The 19,230-nt window shown below is 38.0% G+C and overlaps 1 protein-coding gene across 6 annotated transcripts in view; it reads left to right on the top strand.

Annotated features, from left to right (window-relative positions):
* The first annotated feature begins 811 nt into the window (after nucleotides 1-811).
* stac (SH3 and cysteine rich domain) overlaps nucleotides 812-19,230 on the top strand; it is a 34,174-nt gene continuing 15,755 nt past the window's right edge. For 5 of the 6 annotated variants that reach the window (XM_023353189.1, XM_023353191.1, XM_023353195.1 and 2 more), the window contains exons 1-5: nucleotides 812-1,227; nucleotides 4,665-4,697; nucleotides 9,168-9,501; nucleotides 13,215-13,348; nucleotides 18,766-18,847. In XM_023353189.1, the coding sequence (XP_023208957.1) occupies nucleotides 1,114-1,227; nucleotides 4,665-4,697; nucleotides 9,168-9,501; nucleotides 13,215-13,348; nucleotides 18,766-18,847 (697 nt within the window). In that variant the 5' untranslated portion in view covers nucleotides 812-1,113. The remainder of the gene's footprint in view (nucleotides 1,228-4,664; nucleotides 4,698-9,167; nucleotides 9,502-13,214; nucleotides 13,349-18,765; nucleotides 18,848-19,230) is intronic. The other variant, XM_023353190.1, reaches the window with a different exon arrangement.

Here is a 19,230-nt window from a genome sequence, read left to right as displayed (position 1 = left end):
CCCTGCGCTGAAGTCCACTTCCACCTCACAGAGCAGCCCTCGCCCACTCAACTCCTTCAGACTAGCCAGCAGCAGTTAGCGAACACCTGGTGGCACTGCAGCATCTACTGAGATCAGTATAGGAGCTACTTCTCAGTGAAATGCTGGTAAAATTGTTGTTGTCATGTTGTGACGACTTCCTGAAGGCGAAGTTTTTAAGGAGACAGAGGCTCAATTTCTTGGCATTAAATCAGGAAGTAAAAGATACGTATATATTGCATTTTTATAACAACTGAAGGTAACATGGTTACTTGATTGAGCTTTAAAATGGCACTTAATTAGTTGATGGTTATTTCCATAATTAATTCATGATTAACCCGATTAATTGTTTCAGTTTGCATGTTCTCCTTGTGAAAGGATTGTTTTTTTCTGGGTACTCTGCCTTCTAGTGCAAAAACATGACTGTCATGTTATTTATTTGTTTTAAACTGTGTGCACATTAGCCACCTCCAACACTGAGAAGAAGCTGCAGACCTAAAAAAAACAAAGAAGTTTTGACCATAAAGATAAATCATCTTAAAGATTCTCCTGCCATGAAGGAAAACATGATCTGTGGGGAAGTTAATGTAACTAAAGTCATGGTGAAAACCTGTGAAAGTTAAAATGTATTAAGTAACGAGCTTGCTCCAGAAACAAGAGCCACGCGTGCAGTGGGCTGCCCACGTTTATACTAGTGGGCGTGTTGCCTCCGTGTTCTGGAAGTCTAAATTTTGACAACACGCAGTGACGACGTCGCGTTTCTCCTCCTTCCCCGTCAGGATCTTCCCTTAAAGCCGCCGGTTCGGGCGCTGCGAGGCGCAAAGCGCGCAGCGTGTTCTTGGAAACGTCTTGGGAGGTTTACGCACGACGCCACGCCACGCAGCTGGAGCCGAAGCGGGACGCAGTTTAGTTCGGAAACCTCCTCTTTCCGTCCGCATCTGCTTATTTCCTCCCGGATGTTTCTTTCTTCCTCCTCCTGTGTCACTCGGTTCTGGGTGACTTCGCTGTGACTGTTTCGGGTTGGGGGAGTGGAAACGAGCTTTCCACTCTGAAGGGCAGCAGCGTTTTTTCAAACAGAGCACACAGAAAGAGAGGATGATCCCACCGGCGAACGCAGTTCAGGACGACAGCGGAGGCAAAGAGGACGAGCAGGACCAGGATGAAGCTCCAAAATCCCCGACGATGAGCGCCAGCCAGCAGGAAACCAAGGTCTGCCCTGGAAATCACACTATTTCCTGACCAACACTCGAGTTTTAACAGGATGCAAGTCTTAGAAACAAGAAACTTCTGTCAAATCAGTTCAGCTGCGATCAACTAAACAGCAACAGTAATTTCAAAGTAGTTTTAAAACCAATCAGAGTGATTATGTTGGATATTTACAGTTTCACCCTGACAGAGACTTAATAACTTACATATCGGTGAATAATAATCAAAAATGTTATTATTTACTAGAGAACCAGATGAAAATGCACCAACCTGGCGGTTTTATGAATCAGTAAAAATCGTTTTAAATCGGCTTATTTTTATTTAAATCTGAATTTAAGAGAGCAAACAACCGATTCCGCGCTGATGCATATGGAGCCGAAATGGAAAGTGTATAACTGCACTTTTAGAAGTAAAATCTCTCTTTAGCAGTTCTCTGTTTGGATTGCTCATATCACAGAAATGTGAATGACCCTTTATTCCAACATTAAAGTCCAAGATGATGGACTTTTAAGTTTCCATCAGCTTAAAGTCTAGACTTTAATTGGACTGTTGCAGCATTTTGGTTGTTTCTTTGCAGCTGTTCTGTTATAGATTCCTGTCTGTGTTTGTTGTCATTGTCCTGTTGATGCCCCAGTTTGGGTCAAGCTCCACCCGTCAGAGGAATTTATCTCTAAAATGTAGGGATGAAAAGATTAATTGGATTATTCATGATTAATTTATTACTGAAATAATCGTCAACTAACTTAGTAATGATTAATCATTGACTATTAAACAGACAAAACGACAATTTGCTGAAAGAACAACATACTCAGACCAGTAATTAAGCTAAAACTGTACAAAAAACGTGCACGCTTTGCATTTAAGATAAAATAAATAAATAAATTATTTGTATGTAAATGTGTTCCACCCAGAAGTCCTCAAGTGACATAGTTTTAGCTTCACTTGGTTCAAATGATATACAATTCTCCTATGCAATTATTAATTTGTTAATTGAAAACGTATTTAATAGATTAACTCTTCGCTGCAATGATGTTAAGTAATACAGAAAAGGTGTAAGTAAGCATTTATTTTGTTTTTTTTTTAGCTGCAGATACATCCGACACATTTGCACGTATACCCTAAGGGAATTAGCATTAATGTTATTGCATTTAGACTTTTTTTTCTTTTTTAGAAAATAAAATGTAATTGTTTATTAGCACTTTTAAACATGTTTTTAAATATTGTATGAAGTAAGCTTAAGGTGTTAAATGAAAAATCTGCAGAATGCGCCATTTTTCTAATTAATCAATTAATTGTTAAAACAATCAAATAATTTCTTGGACAATTTATCAACTAGTAAAATGCGTTATGTGACAGACCTATTAATGATCTGCTGGTCGGTGCTTTTAAATAGCAGCACCTGCTTGTTTCACTTTTGAGAAAGCAGCAGGGTGAACGTTAATGAACTTCATCTCTTTTTAATAAATCATGACAGTGTGGGTGTGTGCATGCTTGAGGTTAGATGTTAGAAAAACACTGATTCATTTAAAAAAGAACCCCCTTCATAGTTCTAGTAATTGTCAATTAATGGTTTATTATGTTAAAATTAGTTCCAATAGATTAACTAATAAAGTTAGACCTTCTTCCAGTGTTTGGGCTGGTCATCCTTAATCGGAGCCGTTGATACAAGAGCAAAGTTGGCGGCTAAACCAGAACGGAAAGGAGAAACGGTCCAAACAGAATCCGGTTTGGGAGGCAAAATGCACTTCCTGCGGTTCAGGTTTGAAATGTAAACACTCACAAGTTCCTTAAGTTTCACCTTAAGTGTCATTCAGCTGAGAAGTTGATGGAGCAGCGGCAACTTCTCATTAATTGATAACGGCCACTTTGACCTTCATTTAGAGTTGTAGTTTGGCCGCCATCCAGCAGGAGGCGCCGCTGGTCACCTTTAAGCGGAGCCAGCGATTGAAAAACAGAAATGGCGGACGGCCATACTAGGGCTGAAGAGTAACGGTCCAAACACAATCCGGTTTGGCGCTCAAAATGCACATTATGCAATTCTGTTAAAAAATATAAACACTCGACAAGCTCCTCAAATTTCACCTGAACTCGCGGTTCATCCAGCCGAGCTGCGTGTCGGAGCGGTTTCAACTTCTCGCTTAAAAAATACCGGGTTGCTACGAAGCTCAGCGCCATGGAGAAAAGCTTCAACACCACAAACAGTAATTATTTGTGTTTCACATATTTTATTATTTTCACCTTTTATTTTTTTATTCAGCAACTTAAGAAGTTCCCATTTAGTTATATTTTTTATTATTCTGTTTAGTCAGTCAGTTTTCTTATACAGCTGACAAAATAATGCTAAAATTTAATGATGTTTTGTTAAATTCAGCATATTATGAAAAATGTATCTCTTTGTTAGAAGACGGTCGGTCCTTTAGATACAAGAGAAAATGGCTGCTTATCAGTCAATCTAAGATCAATCAACTTCAGATTAACTGATTAATTGATAACTTGCATCTCTGCACTGCAAAATCACAAAATCTTACCAAGTATTTTTAGTCTAGATTCAAGTGGAAATATCTTAATACACTTGGAATAAAACTCAACTGACTTGTAGATGACCTTTCAGCAATATATAGGAGCTTATTTTGACTAAATCATTTCTTAATATTGATGGAAAAACTACAAATTATTTCACTTACAACACGTGGAAAAATGTTTTGCTATAAGTGAAATAATTTCCCAGTGGAACAAGAACTTTTTCATCAATATTGAGGAATCACATGGACTTTAAGTCTGAAAAGTTACTTGTAAGTTAATTTTTCTTATTTCAAGTGTTCTTAGATATTTACACTAGAGACTAGATGTAAATACTTGGTAAAATCTGTTTTTTTTACACTGTAAGAGTGAGCCAGATAAATTACAAAACTCATTTTAAACCCTATAACTTTGTGTTTTATTATCTTACTTTATATAATAATTGTTTTTTGCATTATGTTTTATTGAATCAACAAGTTATAAGGAGTTTCCTGATTAAATTAGAGTAAAAGGTGGTTAATTTTGGCTCTGATAATTGTGCCAAACCTAAAGTAGTTTTGCACTTTCTGCTTGTTCCCGATGGAAGCTGAGCAGCAGAGATTTATAGCTGCCTCTGGCGTTGTCTATGTGGGTCACATGTTGGCCGCCCTCCTACAATTAGCAGCACATTATTGGACTGTAGTCGTCCGCTCTTCTCTTCTCCTCTCCTGTCCCAAAAACTCCCACACAGGACCCAGCAGGCCTGCTCTCGCTCTAAATGTCAGTAAAGCTGGTCTAGTTTATCTTCACCTGTGCTGACAGTCAGTTTAAATCTGAGTTAAAACGAGCTGCAGGGCCACACCGGATGTTTTCTAGATAGAAAAAGTAGAAAAGTTCCCTAGTAGTAAAGCTGTGTCTGTGTTTTCATTCCTCCTTTTAAGAATACTGTGAGACCTGAGCATCAGAAGCGCAAGGTGAGCCTCCACTCCTGTGTAAACTCAGCTGATTTTAGGTCTTCATTACATAAACGCATACCTGCATGCACATATATAGATAAAACCTTTTTCACATTATTAACTTTTAGTCCTTTCAAAGTAAAATCACTTTAAGGAATCCAGTTAAATCCATCATCACCCATACTTATAGCTGGCACTTCTTCTTCTTCTGCATGTGATTAAGATTTTAATCTTTAGCAGTGAGTAGTAGCTGCGGTTTGTTTAAGCCGTCCTGCTTTATGATGGGTCCCATAAATCTGATGCATGAGCTGCATGCACGCATTTCCCTCACCGCTCTGTTCGTTGCAGCAGCAAAAAGAAGACGGCTGATAAAATTACACAAATAATGATTACTCTACCAACTGCATCACCAGAAAGGTTGGGAAGTTTTCAAAATGAAAGAAAATGAGCATTTAAATTGAATAAAAAATCAAAATATGCACAAGAAAAGCGTCGCAAAACGATTTTTCTGTTTGTTTGTTTTTTTAAGGATTTTGTTTTTTAGCTCTGATTGCATTAATTTGAAATGTGTTTATTTAGAAGAAACACATGAACTGAATCAGATCAAGATAACTCTATTAAAGTTTTATTCTCATTCAAACAACTTCTTGTAATTTTATAATGTTTATCTGGTAAAATTGTGTGTATGTTTTTTTTTTGCTAATGTTACAACTATATTCTTGTAATAAAACAAAAATAATAATACGTTAGCATAAAATTTCCAGAAGGATTGATGGAAATAAAATTGACTTTTTAAAAATATTTTTTCAACATTTGTCTTTTTTTTTTTGGGATCTGGGAAGCGTTAAAAAAAAAAAAAACTAGCTGTGGTATGGAAAAAATCTGAGATTTATTTTTAAGCCGTGTTGCCCAGGTGACAGTCACAAAAAATTCTTCACATTTTGTCCCAACAAAACCACAAACAGCACAAATGTTTATTTATTGTGTCTGGCAGGGAGAAAGTTGTAAAAATGATCTCTTAGTTGTTTATTAAACGTTTGGCTAAAAACTAACACTAATCACCTTGAACTCACCTTTCCTGAGTGAAACACGGTGGTGGAAGCATCATGCTTATGATTACATTTTTAACTGTACATATCTTAATGCATTTATAATAATGATATTAAATTAAATATTTGATTGGAAATCACTGAAACTGAATCTCTAGAGCTGGTATCGCATCACAAGCATTTCATATCAGTCAATATTCTTAAATCTTGTCCGTTTTTTGTTTTTAAATATCCAAAATACTGAAAAAATGATAGCCTAACTTTTACTGTTTTAGCAGCAGTTTTCACTCTACAAAGTAGTTTTTTATTTTTAAGCAGTTATGAGGCACTGTAGCGAAACATGAAACTGCTACTGCGCAAAACTGCTTAGGTTTGAGAAAGTGTTACCTTTAGCTTCTCAAAGGTAACACTAATGCAATGTTAGCTTGTTGCTTTGGTCTGTGGACTCTCACAGAAATATTATTTACAGTTTTTATCAACATAATGTTACTAGGGGGCTGCACAGTTGGTAGCGCTGTTGCCTTGCAGCAAGAAGGTCCTGGGTTCGATTCCCGGCCGGGGTCTTTCTGCATGGAGTTTGCATGTTCTCCCTGTGCATGCGTGGGTTCTCTCCGGGTACTCCAGCTTCCTCCCACAGTCCAAAAACATGACTGTCAGGTAAATTGCTGTCTCCAAATTATCCCTAGGTGTGAGTGTGTGTGGTTGTTTGTCCTGTCTGTTTCTGTGTTGCCCTGCGACAGACTGGCGACCTGTCCAGGGTGACCCCGCCTCTCGCCCGGAACGTAGCTGGAGAGGCACCAGCAACCCTCCCTACCCCATTAGGGACAAAGGGTGAACAGAAAATGGATGGATGGATGGATGTTGCTAGGTAACCAAAGAATGAGAGAGTTAGTTGATTCCACCAGTTTGGCTGTTTGGTTCTATAAGAGAGTTCAGTGAATATATGTTGAATATTCTATCAGATTTATTATCTGTTAATATTGATCATGTGTCTATCACAATATTTATTGTTATTAATTTATTGTCCAACCCTACATTTCTGACAGCTGGTGGCATAAAACGCTCAAAAACCGCAACATTTGCTTCTGCATCAGCTCAACAGCCACAAACAAACCCTAATGCTTGGCTTTTTCACTTGCCTGTATTTCCTTTGTCACTTCTGGAACATAGAAAAGTTTGAAAATCAAAAATAAATGCAGATTTATCCAAGCAAACATCAGTTCACTGCAAAAAAAAAGAAGAAGATCTTACCAAATATTTTTGATCCAGTTTCTAGTGAAAATATCTTATGCGCTTGAATTAAGACAAAGTAAGTTGTCAGCAAGATTTTGGAGTTTGTGTTAAGTTGATAATTCTTTAATATGGTTGAAAAAGTACAAGTTTCATTGGCAGATTATTTAACTTGTAACAATTTAAAAATATCTTATTATAAGTGGAAATAATCTGCCAATGAAGCTAGAAGTTTTTCATCAGTGTTAAAGAATTACTGACTTAAAACAAAGTCCTATAATTTTTTAAAACTTACTTTTAATTTGGTTTTGTCTCAATTCAAGTGTACTAAGATATTTTATCTAGAAATTAGACCATAAATAAGATTTTGTAATCTTGCGTCATTTCTTAGCTTCTCAAAGGTAACACTAACGCAATGTTAGCTTGTTGCTTTGGTCTGTGAACTGACACAGAAATATTATTTACAGTTTTTATCAGCTGATATGCAAAATGATGAGCTTCTTTTCATGCTCAAATGTGACATTTGCCTGTCCTTACTGGCACCAAATTCTACATTTATTTATATTTATTTTATAAATACGACAGCAATGCTAGCTGGACTGAAACCGCTTTAAGATTTTGAAGGATTTCAGAAAACTTCCCAGCTTTTCTGTAAATGAGGTTTATTTTTTGAAGTAATTTAATACAACATGGAGGTATTTCTGTTGTAGATTTATGTTTGTTTGTGAAAGTGTGTGTGTGGGTGGTAATGGCAGAGAAAGGCTGTAAATTGATTGTTTCCAGAGTGACCCAGAGAATTGATTCACTATGGCCCATCTGCAGTGACTCAGAACGATTTGCACAGCCGTGTTCAGGAAAAATGACAAGCAAAACCAGCGTGTGCACAATGTGTTAATTCAGCTCTGCAGTTTCAGCCTTCGTGTTTTGGATAAACTGCATCTGTATGCAGAAGACAACGTTCACAGTGCCCTGCAAAGGTGTTCACACCCCTTGAACTCCTGCCCATTTGGTTGCAGTGAAACCACAGTGCTTTTTGCATTTGTTTTCCAACAGTCTTTCACTGTGATTAGAGACTTTTGGGGCATCTCCACCAGATTTGCAAATCTAGAGAACAAAAAATTGCCAATTTTTCTTTTTGAAGCAGCTGAAGCTCAAGTCGAGCATCTGGGAACTTTAGTTTTCAAGTCTTGCCACAGATTCTCAGATGGACATTAACAAAATAAATCTGCTTATAAACCATCCCATAAATGCCCACAAACTGTGTTTTAGTTAAAAAATGTTTAAAGTTGACAAGAAATTTAATATATGCCTTGCTAATTATTTGCCATTAGCAGACATTTTTAACAATACCTAAACACCAACTATAAAGTCTAAAAAAAATACAATTAAAATAACTGCAGTTGTTTTAAATTCAGACCTTAAAATGTCTAAACGGGGTAGTATTGTGTAAGATAGACTTTTGTTTTAGCTTAACATCATGTTAGAATTTTATTCCCCCATCAGAAACAAGTCTGGAGTGTAGATTTGATTCTTTCATGCATTGCTATGGTCAGGGTTAGGTTAGGGTTAGGGTTTCCATGGCAACCATTTCTATGGTTGCCATGGAAATTAAAAGGCAAAAGGCGGGGCTACGTCTGGGTGGACGTAGCCCCGCCTTCCATGGCAAAGCTCCTCCTCAGAGCTGCAGCTCCTGCCTCGTAGAGCAGCTCCTTTAGACTAGCCAGCAGCAATTAGCAAACATCTGGCTGAACCACGCACCTGCTGAGGTCATTATTCTTACTTCTCAGTGAAATACTGATAAAATTTTGGTTAAAGGGTTAATAAATGAGCCATGTTATAATAACTTCCTGAAGGCAGCTTTACAGAAAGAGCAGGAATAAGATGATTGCTCAAGAAACTAGACCAAAATTATTTGATAACATTTTGTGTTTTTGCAGTGTAAATAAGCAAATTTATTTTCAAAATGTCAAATTGAGCAATCATCAATCAGGGGAGTTTATTTGTTTAGCACATTTCAGCAGCAAGGCAGTTCAAAGTGCTTTACTTCATAAAAACACAAAAACATGTAGTCAGAAAAGACCATAAAGTCAACAAATAAGAAAACCAGTAACAAGCATGACCATTATCTGGTTACTGGAAATGCAGTCCATATTGGGGTCGTTTATTAAAACAAACCTGCTCTACATTTTCATCTTCTCTCGTCTTCCAGCTGCAGAGACTCAAACGCTCGCTTTCCTTCAAGACAAAGAGCATCCGCAGCAAGAGCGCCGACAACTTCTTCCGGAACAGCAGCGAGAACAAGACGGAGCTCCTCTCGGATGTGAGCAGCAGCACGGGCCATCTCTGCAACATCGGGATGGCCCCGCCGCACACCACCAGCCTGCCCATCCCTCCGGTCCCGCCCGCCATCCCCTGCGCCCCGCCGCCAACGTCGCGCTCGCAGGCGCGCAACCCGCTGCAGGTGGACTCGGCGGGCCACTGCTTCATGGAGCACATCTTCAAGAAGCCCACGTTCTGCGACGTCTGCAACCACATGATAGTAGGTATGGGTCGAACGCCGCCCTCTGCTGATGTGATCCATGTTTCAGAGAACTGAGAGCAGCGGATGAAGGAAAACTATTATGCTTCTTAAACAGGTTAGCATAGGTTAATAGGCAACAACAAAACATTTTCATTACATTTTTTGGACAAAGCTGTGATTTTAGTCTTCTGCCTTTACATCCATGAACTTTGTGACTGACAGCCATGTTGTTAAGGAGTTGCTATGACAACAATAAACAAGCCACAAGCTTAGAGCGACCTCTCGCCTCGTTCCTAACTTAAACAATATAAGTACATTGCAACTATTACACGATTATTGTTTTTGAGTACTCTACCCACCTCTGTGCAATACTAAGGTAAATATCAGTGATATTTACTGTAGTACTTATTGCCGAACTAGCAAAATTAATCGCATGATAATTAAAACTAATTCAATGATTTCTATTTGTATGATTTATCGTTTTTCTCTTTCTTTCTACCAAAAACTGGAGGACAACTAGCCCTTTTTGAAGGACAATTTTGTTTAAGGAGACTTTATAATTCATTTTATTTGTTGTTTCTGTTATTTATGATGGATATTAAAATGTCTTTCAGTTCTAGTGTTAAATGTTCATTAGAACTTAAAATTCATTGATCTTTGAGAATGTGTTCTTGCATTACTGTGCCATTATTACCATTATATTGCTTGCAAATGGACTCAAAACAACAATAATAATGTCGCAATAACTTATGGTACAATTTATTATCCAGCAAAATCTGTTATTGTGACAGACCTACGCACGTGAAAATGGCTGCAAGAAGATGCACAATTATACAACAGTACATCTTTGAAAAGCAAAAGTGCAGCCTTCTGCAAAACCAACAAAAATGCAGCAAGTGGTTTCCAGATGTTAAGTCAACAACAAAACACTAGTTTTTTCCAGCAGCCATTATACAGCGATAAAACCACCTGACCAAACGTTCTGGAACTCTGCTTGGGTTGCTAGGTAATGGGCGGAATGCAATTTGGGTTGCTAGGTAACGGTGCCTGCGGATTTGTGACGTTACATTCCGGAGGTTTGCTCATTTTCCAAACACCAGAAAACATTAACCTATTGCCAAAAACAGCTGAGTGTTTTTTTCTCTCAGCTTTATATTTGCTTTCAACAGAAGATATTTGATAAATACATGAGAAAACTGCAGCTCAATCTGACACAGATTATTCAGCCCAACCTGAGCAAAGTCCGTCTGTGTTCACTGAGTCCAGTCCCTCCATCTGTCCTTCCCTTGCCAGATAGTCCAAGCTCTCTGGCAGCAGATATCCTTGTAATCCATGAATATTGATGGGCCTTATGTCAGGAACACATGACTGCATAATACAAGCAGTGAAAAGGTAGAGAGACATGTAAATGTGGCCCTTTAATCAACATGTAAACCACTCTGAAAACAGCCTTTAAATAGAAAGTTTTCAATGTTTTATATTTCATTTGTGGAATTAATTATCATATTAACCAAATTAGGCTGCACAGTGGCGCAGTTGGTAGCACTGTTGCCTTGCAGCAAGAAGGTCCTGGGTTCGATTCCCAGCCCGGGGTCTTTCTGCACGAAGTTTGCGTGTTCTCCCTGTGCATGGTGCGTTCTCCCCAGGTACTCCGGCTTCCACATATGCAACATATATGTGTTTATTTCGTACAACTTTAGCTTAATTACTGCTCTGAATAGATTCTGTTTGAGTCTATCCAATTAACTAATAAATTCGAAATTAGTTGATGTTTCTTTCAGGACAATACAAATTTATTTACAGTTTACTTTAAAACAACACTATTGGCCAAAGTGCTGTACACTGAAACAAATAAAACAGACAATTAGTAATTAATTAATCATGATTAATTTAGATAATCTGATTAATCGTGATTAATTGATTTCTCGTTTCAGCCCTAAAGATTGCAGTTTCTTCACAATCGTCTTCACCTGTGCACTTCCTGTTCAAAAGGCTTAAGGGTGCTCTACCCTTAAGCCTGGGGCGACTGTGGCTCTTTGGTAGAGTAGTCGTCTTGATCGGAAGGTCGTAGGTTCGATTCCAGCTTCCTCCTGCCACATGTCGATGTGCCTCTGGGCAAGGCACTTAACCCCAAAAATTGCCTACCGATCTGCGTATCGGTGTTATAAATGTGTTTGTGAGTGCGACTGGGTGAATGTGACTAGTTTAAAGCTTTGAGTGGTCAAAAATGACTGGAAAAGCGCTATATAAGTTCAGTCCATTTACCCAAACACATTTTATGGCTCATATTTAAAGTTTGAAATGCTCAGACTAGAGGAATTTATCCTCAAAGAAAGGAACATTTCTGGTGTTTATTCTCTCAGGTCAGCATCAAAGTTTCCTAACGAGAAAATATTTGACTTCCTGTTCCTGAGTTTCCTCAGAGGCAGACTAACAGCTTAATCCTAAAAGGTCTCCTTTATTAAAGATCCGCTGACCTGGGGTGTGAAACACGAGGTGCTCGTTAAAGGACATAATTACTTGATCTAATTTTAAGTGAAAAATGCAGCGGGTTTTGTGCATAGCTTTCCACTGCTGCTGATGTTGTTGTGGTGATCTGTGAAGCTCCATCTCCCACTAAAACATCTGCAAACCAATGGAGATTTTTACTTTCTTTAGTTTTCTTAAACCGTGGATGTCGATTAAAACCAAAAAGCAGGTGAAGCTAGAGTTATGCTACTTTAGTTCTTCCTAAAACATTCATGCAGACAAAGACTTTTTATATTTTAAATGCAATATATATATATTTTTGTACAGTTTTGGCTTAATTACCTGGGTGAGTATGTTCTCCTTTCAGCAAAAGATGTTTTTTAAAGTCTGTACATTCCACTTAACGATTGTTTGATTGCTAAATTTGTTGACAATTCTGTCAATAATTGATTAATCACAATTAATCAAATTAATTGTTTCAGATTTAAATATTTTAGCAATCTACTGAACCTTTATAGAGTTTTAACAGGGATTTCAAATAAAAGTAAGCAAAAAAACGTAAGTTATTTTGCTATTTTTTGTCTATTTTTTTTAATTGTTTGCTATTTATGATAGAGAATTGCAAGTCCTGTAATCCTGGCAAACAGTTCTGCAGAACCAGAGACTAGCTGTGTTTCCAGTTATCATATAATTGTGCAATTTGACATTTTGAAAGTTAATTTTCTTAATGGAAATGCACCAAATAAAAAACAAACTGTGTTTTTTTTTTACAATAACATTTGGCGCTGGGATGAGGTGGTTGCAAACTTGGTATAGAAGAACTTTTTTCACATCACGAGTCACATGATCAAAAACCAGATGTTTCTACTGGTGGAAATGACGAAGAAGACGACAGGAAGTAGTTTTAAGATGATGGAGCTGCATGTTTTTTAACGACTTATCGCAAAACCAAACTTATTCAGGTGTGATTTTAAATTGCGTTTCTTCTTTAATTGTGAAAATGTTTTTTTTTTTTTACATTAGCAGAATATTGACAGTTTTTCACACATTTGTAATGGGAAAGCAGCTAATCTTACATTGTTAAACATTAGAATAGATCATCTTCAGTCCTCTCTGCTCTCCCAGTGCTCACCACTGCATTACTACATTTTCACACCCAGACATGAACACTGAGGGCATCTGGAAAAATCTTTTTCAAGTTCTCTGTCTTTAAGTGGATTTTTGGTTTACTTCTAAACCGTTTTCCCTCCATTTTGTTTGCATCAGGAACAACAGCCAAGCACGTGGTGTTCCTGGCAGGAAACACGGCGAAGCATGGCCTGCGCTGTAAAGCCTGCAAGATGAGCCTGCACCACAAATGTGAGAACGGAGTCGGCCAGCAGCGTTGCATGGGGAAACTGGTGAGACGCAGACCGCATGGCGCATGCATGCACTTTTACCTGTTTGGGCGTCTCTGAGCCCCGGGAAGTCAGGCAACACAGTGTCACAGCGACAGCAACCAAAACAGACACATTTAAATATGAAACGTGGCTCTTTCCCACCAGAATGTGCTTATTCAGAAATCACACTTTATGTGTCAGTGTGCCAGCGCATCTGTGACCACCGTCGTCATCCTCCTCATCATCGTTATATCATCCGTGTTAGATAAGAGCAGCGCAGCTCCCCGTCTAAAAACACTGAGCTCCCTTTCATCTTCATCATGTCCAGCCTGCATCAGCGTAAACCGTAAATAAAGACAAACGCGACGGCCCTCCGGCTACTTATCAAAGATCATGAGGCAGTTTAATGTGCATGACTTTAACAGGAAGTCAAATGGTTTGGATTCCTGAAATATTGAAGTTTGTCCACAGATTGGATTAAAATGTAGATGGAAAACATTCAGCTAAATAAAAAGCATTCACACCCTTTAAAGCTGCAACTTTTACAAAGAAATGTTTATTCATATCTAGTATAAAATGAGACAGATAATCTGTGAAAAAACTGACAACCTCCACCTTTTCCCAACCAAACAGAGCCAGGAGGAGGGTCTTAGCGCTGTCAATCAAGCTCATGTATGCCTGGTTTATGTGCTAATGGCAAAGAAACAACTTACCGTTACAGGAAAACTGGTTACCTGTCATCATTGGATTCTATGCTAACTAGCCTTAGCAAGAGAGGAATGGAGAGAGGATGATTGACAGCACTAAGACCCGCCTCCTGACTCTGATTGGTTGTTTATAGTTAGCACTGGGAAAAGGCAGAGTAACAATTTTGTCCCAGATTATCGGACTCATACCACACTTTTTTTTTCACAGATTACCTGTCTTATACCGTCACAACATGATAATTTGAACCAATATGGAGAAAAAAAAATACTTTTTACATTTTTTTAAATAAAAGTTATGGCTCCCTTATTGACCCCAAATAAAATAAATAGATAATAATAATAATAATAATAATAAAGAAGCACAAACTTTCCAACCCATTAAAAGTCCTCTGCTGGCAGCAGGTGGTTTGTTTCTGAAACGACTTGATTGTGTGAAAAAATATATGTTGCTTATTTATAGCAAAAATATGTATGAAATAATAACTGAAATGAAAAACCTCCAGAATGTTGAGCCTCGTTCAACTGGCACTTCCCCGTTACCTAGCAACCCCAGCTAAGACCCAACCCGTTACCGAGGAACGCCAGGATGGTTCCAGCAGGTTTGGTCAGTTGGGGGCGTGGCCAGTGCTGTGTTAAACGATTAGCTCTCAGGGATCTGGTTGAGGAGCAACTTTTTAGCAACTTATCTGGATTTAAGGTGACAGAGGCCCTAAAACGGCGCATTCTGGAAGGAGGTCAATGGGCAGAATGAAAATCTCATTATTTAAAAAATGTAATGAACAGGTTTTTTTGTTGCCCACTGATCTATCCTAACCTGTTTAAGGAAGTATAACAGGTCATCTTTAAGGCTGCTGTTGCACCTGAGATTCATCTCTGTAGAATCATAAATTTCTATTATTGATTATTGAATATGAACGTTACTTTTCACATTTTTACCTATAAAAGAATTCACTTTCCCTTCTTACTTCATAATTATGCCGTTTTTTGTGTCGCTTTGTCTCATAAAATTCCAATAAACATATTAAAGTTTGTGGCTCAAACTTGACAAAACGTGAAAAACTTTGAGCAGCATAAATACTTACAAGGCAAAACTTAATTTCTGCTTTTGTTGACTGATTTATTAATAACTACTAATAATACTTAAACTGCCTTCAGGAAAGCTCCTTCATGATGCAAACAATTGACAATTTTGCTAAATTTTCCATTCATTATTTCTGCAAATGTGTAGATTCTTCTCAGCTGAGTCAGTAAATCAGCGTTTTCTTGTCCTCTGATTCTAAACACCTTGGTAGCTGTGAGTGTGTAACCTTAAAACACTTTGCTTAGGAATCTTACTCCCAGGAAAGTCTTTGTCACTGTTTTTGTAGACCATGAAGTGATTCAACTTGTAGGCCATTTTCTTAAGAGTTAAAAACAAAGATCTGGAAAAAATGTGTCACAACTTTTATCTCTTTGGATCATTTATAACCTGAATTAAAATAAGGTCTTCTGGCTAAGGGATGCGTCGGTCAGGGTGGTCCTGGTGTTTTCATAAAGACAGAGAAGCATTTTTTATTGTCATCCTGCACACTGCACCTCAGCCTCTGCAGGCCTTTAAAGTCGTACAATTTATGGTTACCTCCCCCCCTTTAATGCTCCTCTGTTGTCTCCATTATGCAACAATAACTGGAACCAGTTAGGAACATTTGGAGTACGCTGAGTTGGTGTCAAACAAGATAAAAGGGAATAAATGTCATATGGAAACGATGTAGCTGTAAAATCAACAACACAGCCTTTGCTTTCTCCTTTTTCCCCTCTTGCTATATTTTTCCCTGGGATGAGGCTCGCAGATATGACCAGCTCTCAGGAGTGGAAAATCAGGTTGAAAGGTCAAGCATATAAAGAGAAGTTTCCCCAGAGGAGTGCAGCTCTAAATTCAGCAAACTCTAAACTTGGATGCGTTTGCTGCCATGCTTGTTTCTCTTGGCTAACTGAATGCAGCCAGTAGAAAAGCAAGTGACTTCATGCTCCAAAGCTGCATTAAAGCTGAAACTTATTTTTGCCAATAAGCTCTACAAACCCCCCCAAAAACTAAAACTGACAGCTTTGGAGAGCAGGGTGTAGTTTTCAAAACTCAACAACTGCAGGACGATAAATTGTCCCAGAAATGATTGCGATAAACAATAATATTGTCATGCCGAGACTCTTTTCAACTTAAGAGTTGAAAAGAAACAGACAAAAATTTAATTTCCAAAAGAACATTCAACACTGGAAATGGAAAACATTTCAAATATCACACATAAATAAACAACGAACCAAAACTAAAATATCTAAAATGGATATTAAAATCTCTGTAAGCAAAATTGCATTTGAAAATATATTAATCATTCAGCTTAGACAGGAAACACACTCAAAAGGGCTAGGTGGGATTTTTGCAGCAATTTTCAACTGTATTAAAATGGGATTCAATTTAACGTTTCTTGTCCAAATAGAAATAGTCAATTTTGTCTAAATTTATCATGTAATTAATTGATTTATTGCTTATTGCGACAGGCTTGGGTATCAGGTATCGATGTGTGAAGTAACAAAAGCCCAGAGAAAAGCCTCCGGCTTCAACTTGAATTCATAAAATGAAAATATTTATCTAAAGATGACAAAGATAAAGCAACATTATCATAGAGACCTAGCAGACTGGCACCCTATCCTGGAATTTAAAAGCTCTCTGTGGCCTGCAGAAATGTGTCTCTTGACAAAAACTCTTTGAATCATTGAAATTTTCACATAATTCAGAAAGACCTTGATAGTTTGCTTCTTTCTTTCTACTATATATTTGCTATATGCATATATATGTGTATACATATATTTTACATTTAAAATCACTGAGAACTTGAGTTTGGAAGAGTATGTAATTTTGATGTGAAAATTGTTATTTCTTAGAAAATAACGCAATTTGTCAGGACAGGATCCATACATGAAAATGCATCTCTGAACTGTGACTCAAATGCTTGTTTTTTGGTTTTAAAATGATTTACTTTGAAAAACAATAAACAGTCTACCGGGGAAATATTTGTTTCATACTTTGAAGACTTTTTTTCTCTGGCTGTGAAATGCTGTATTTCCTGTTAACATAAGCCAACATGTGTCAGTTGATCTGTGAGTCACTGCTTCAAACTCGGATCCTGACAGCCGCTCACATGTTGGACAATATCTGCAGCGTCATGATTTGAAAAGGAATCAAATTAATTCACAGCACTGCTCATGATGAAAATCAGTGATTCATTCTTCAGTTTTTTTTTTTTTTTTTTGAGGAATGTTTTGTCACAAACATAAAGAGAGGCCGCAACACCTCCTGCTCATCTTCACAGCTTCCTTCAGGTTTCCTCCAAACAATGGAAAGTGACTTCTTGTTGGAAAGTGTTTTTTAAACCTGAATAATTTCTCTAAAAAGAAGCTTTTAAACATACGATATGTTGGCTGCTAGGATTCTCTGAACGGGTTAGGATTCGTCTATCAGCAGAACAAAGCGTGTTCTTTACTGACATTCTTTTAGCTTGATTGTCAAGCGGAACAGGCAGTAACTCTGCTGGGGTTGCTAAGTAACAGGCGGAACTCTGCTGGCGTTGCTAGGTAACAGGCGGAACTCTGCTGGCATTGCTAGGTAACAGGCGGAACTCTGCTGGGGTTGCTAAGTAACAGGCGGAACTCTGCTGGCATTGCTAGGTAACAGGCGGAACTCTGCTGGGGTTGCTAAGTAACAGGCGGAACTCTGCTGGGGTTGCTAGGTAACAGGCGGAACTCTGCTGGGGTTGCTAAGTAACAGGCAGAACTCTGCTGGGGTTGCTAGGTAACAGGCAGAACTCTGCTGAGGTTGCTAGGTAACAGGCAGAACTCTGCTGGGGTTGCTAAGTAACAGGCGGAACTCTGCTGGGGTTGCTAGGTAACAGGCAGAACTCTGCTGGGGTTGCTAAGTAACAGGCGGAACTCTGCTGGGGTTGCTAGGTAACAGGTTTTCTAGCAACCCCAGGGGTTAGGTGTTTCTGGCTCTGACATGTGATTTGCATGTCATATAACATAACAAAATGCATGCATAAAACCAACATCTTCAAAAATGTTGTTTTTTCTAGAAAAACCACCAGTGCTTGAATTTTTTTAAAGAATATCTCATTTTAAACTATTTCTAGGAATATTTAGAAAAGGTAAAACTTTCTGGGCATTTTTCTAGCTGGATACACGTCAACATTTCAACCTTAGGAATGACTAAATAGATTTTCCTTTTTAAACTATAGCCACTGATATTTTTCCGTTTAATATCGTGGTAAATCTGAGAGTTTGTAGAAATGACGATGTGGGTTAGCCTCAGGGCGGCCCTGTGCTGAGCATGACGTCCGAGTCTGACATCGTTTTGTTAAGAGCGCCACACCCTCCGGCATCTGTTACCCACTTTGCCCTTGAACTGCCTTTTATTTGTGGCTGTCACAACATTTCTATTAATTTACGCATTTTTATAGGCTGATAAACGGTGACTAAAAGATTTGATGAGTTCAGTCTGCTTTTTTTTTTCTTTTCTCAAGTGAGAAAATGGGTCGCATTTGCTGCACAGATGCACGGCTTTTTATGGATAAAAACACCTCTCTCCACAACTTTATCAAAAATCCAAAGATTTCAAGGCTTCAGTAATTTTTATTTTTTATTTTTAATGGTTATGATTTGTCATATAGACATATTTTGACTCACTGTTTTCCTCTTCTGCAGCCAAAAGGTTTTCGCCGATACTACAGCTCTCCGTTGCTGAACCAGGAACAGTACGGCTGCATTAAAGAAGTCATGCCCATCGGTGAGATTCAAACATCTAATACACAGAGCTGGGAAGTAACTAGTTACATTTACTCAGTTACATGTACTTGACTAACTTTTTGAAGAAAAAAATACTGTTAGGAGAATTTTTACTTTCTAGTTGTTGTCCCTGCTGTAGCAAAACAATCTCCCACCTGGGATTAATAATCTGTCTAGATATCTTGCTAGCTAGATAACTATCTACCTACTGCTAGGTATGTGAGTAGACTTTTTACCAAATACTCTTTTACTCATAAAAAGGCTACTTTTTACTTTTTACTTGAGTGAAAATATGTTGAAGTAGTGCTAATGTTACTTTAGTACAAGTTTTGAATACTCTACCCACCTCTGCTTCTATGTGTTTAAACTTTGCTGTATATCTAA

Source organism: Xiphophorus maculatus, chromosome 19, assembly GCF_002775205.1.
Source record: "Xiphophorus maculatus strain JP 163 A chromosome 19, X_maculatus-5.0-male, whole genome shotgun sequence".
NCBI classification, from domain to species: Eukaryota; Metazoa; Chordata; class Actinopteri; order Cyprinodontiformes; family Poeciliidae; genus Xiphophorus; species Xiphophorus maculatus.
Note: the sequence above shows the minus strand (reverse complement) of the source record. Positions and strands in the feature narration are given on the sequence as shown.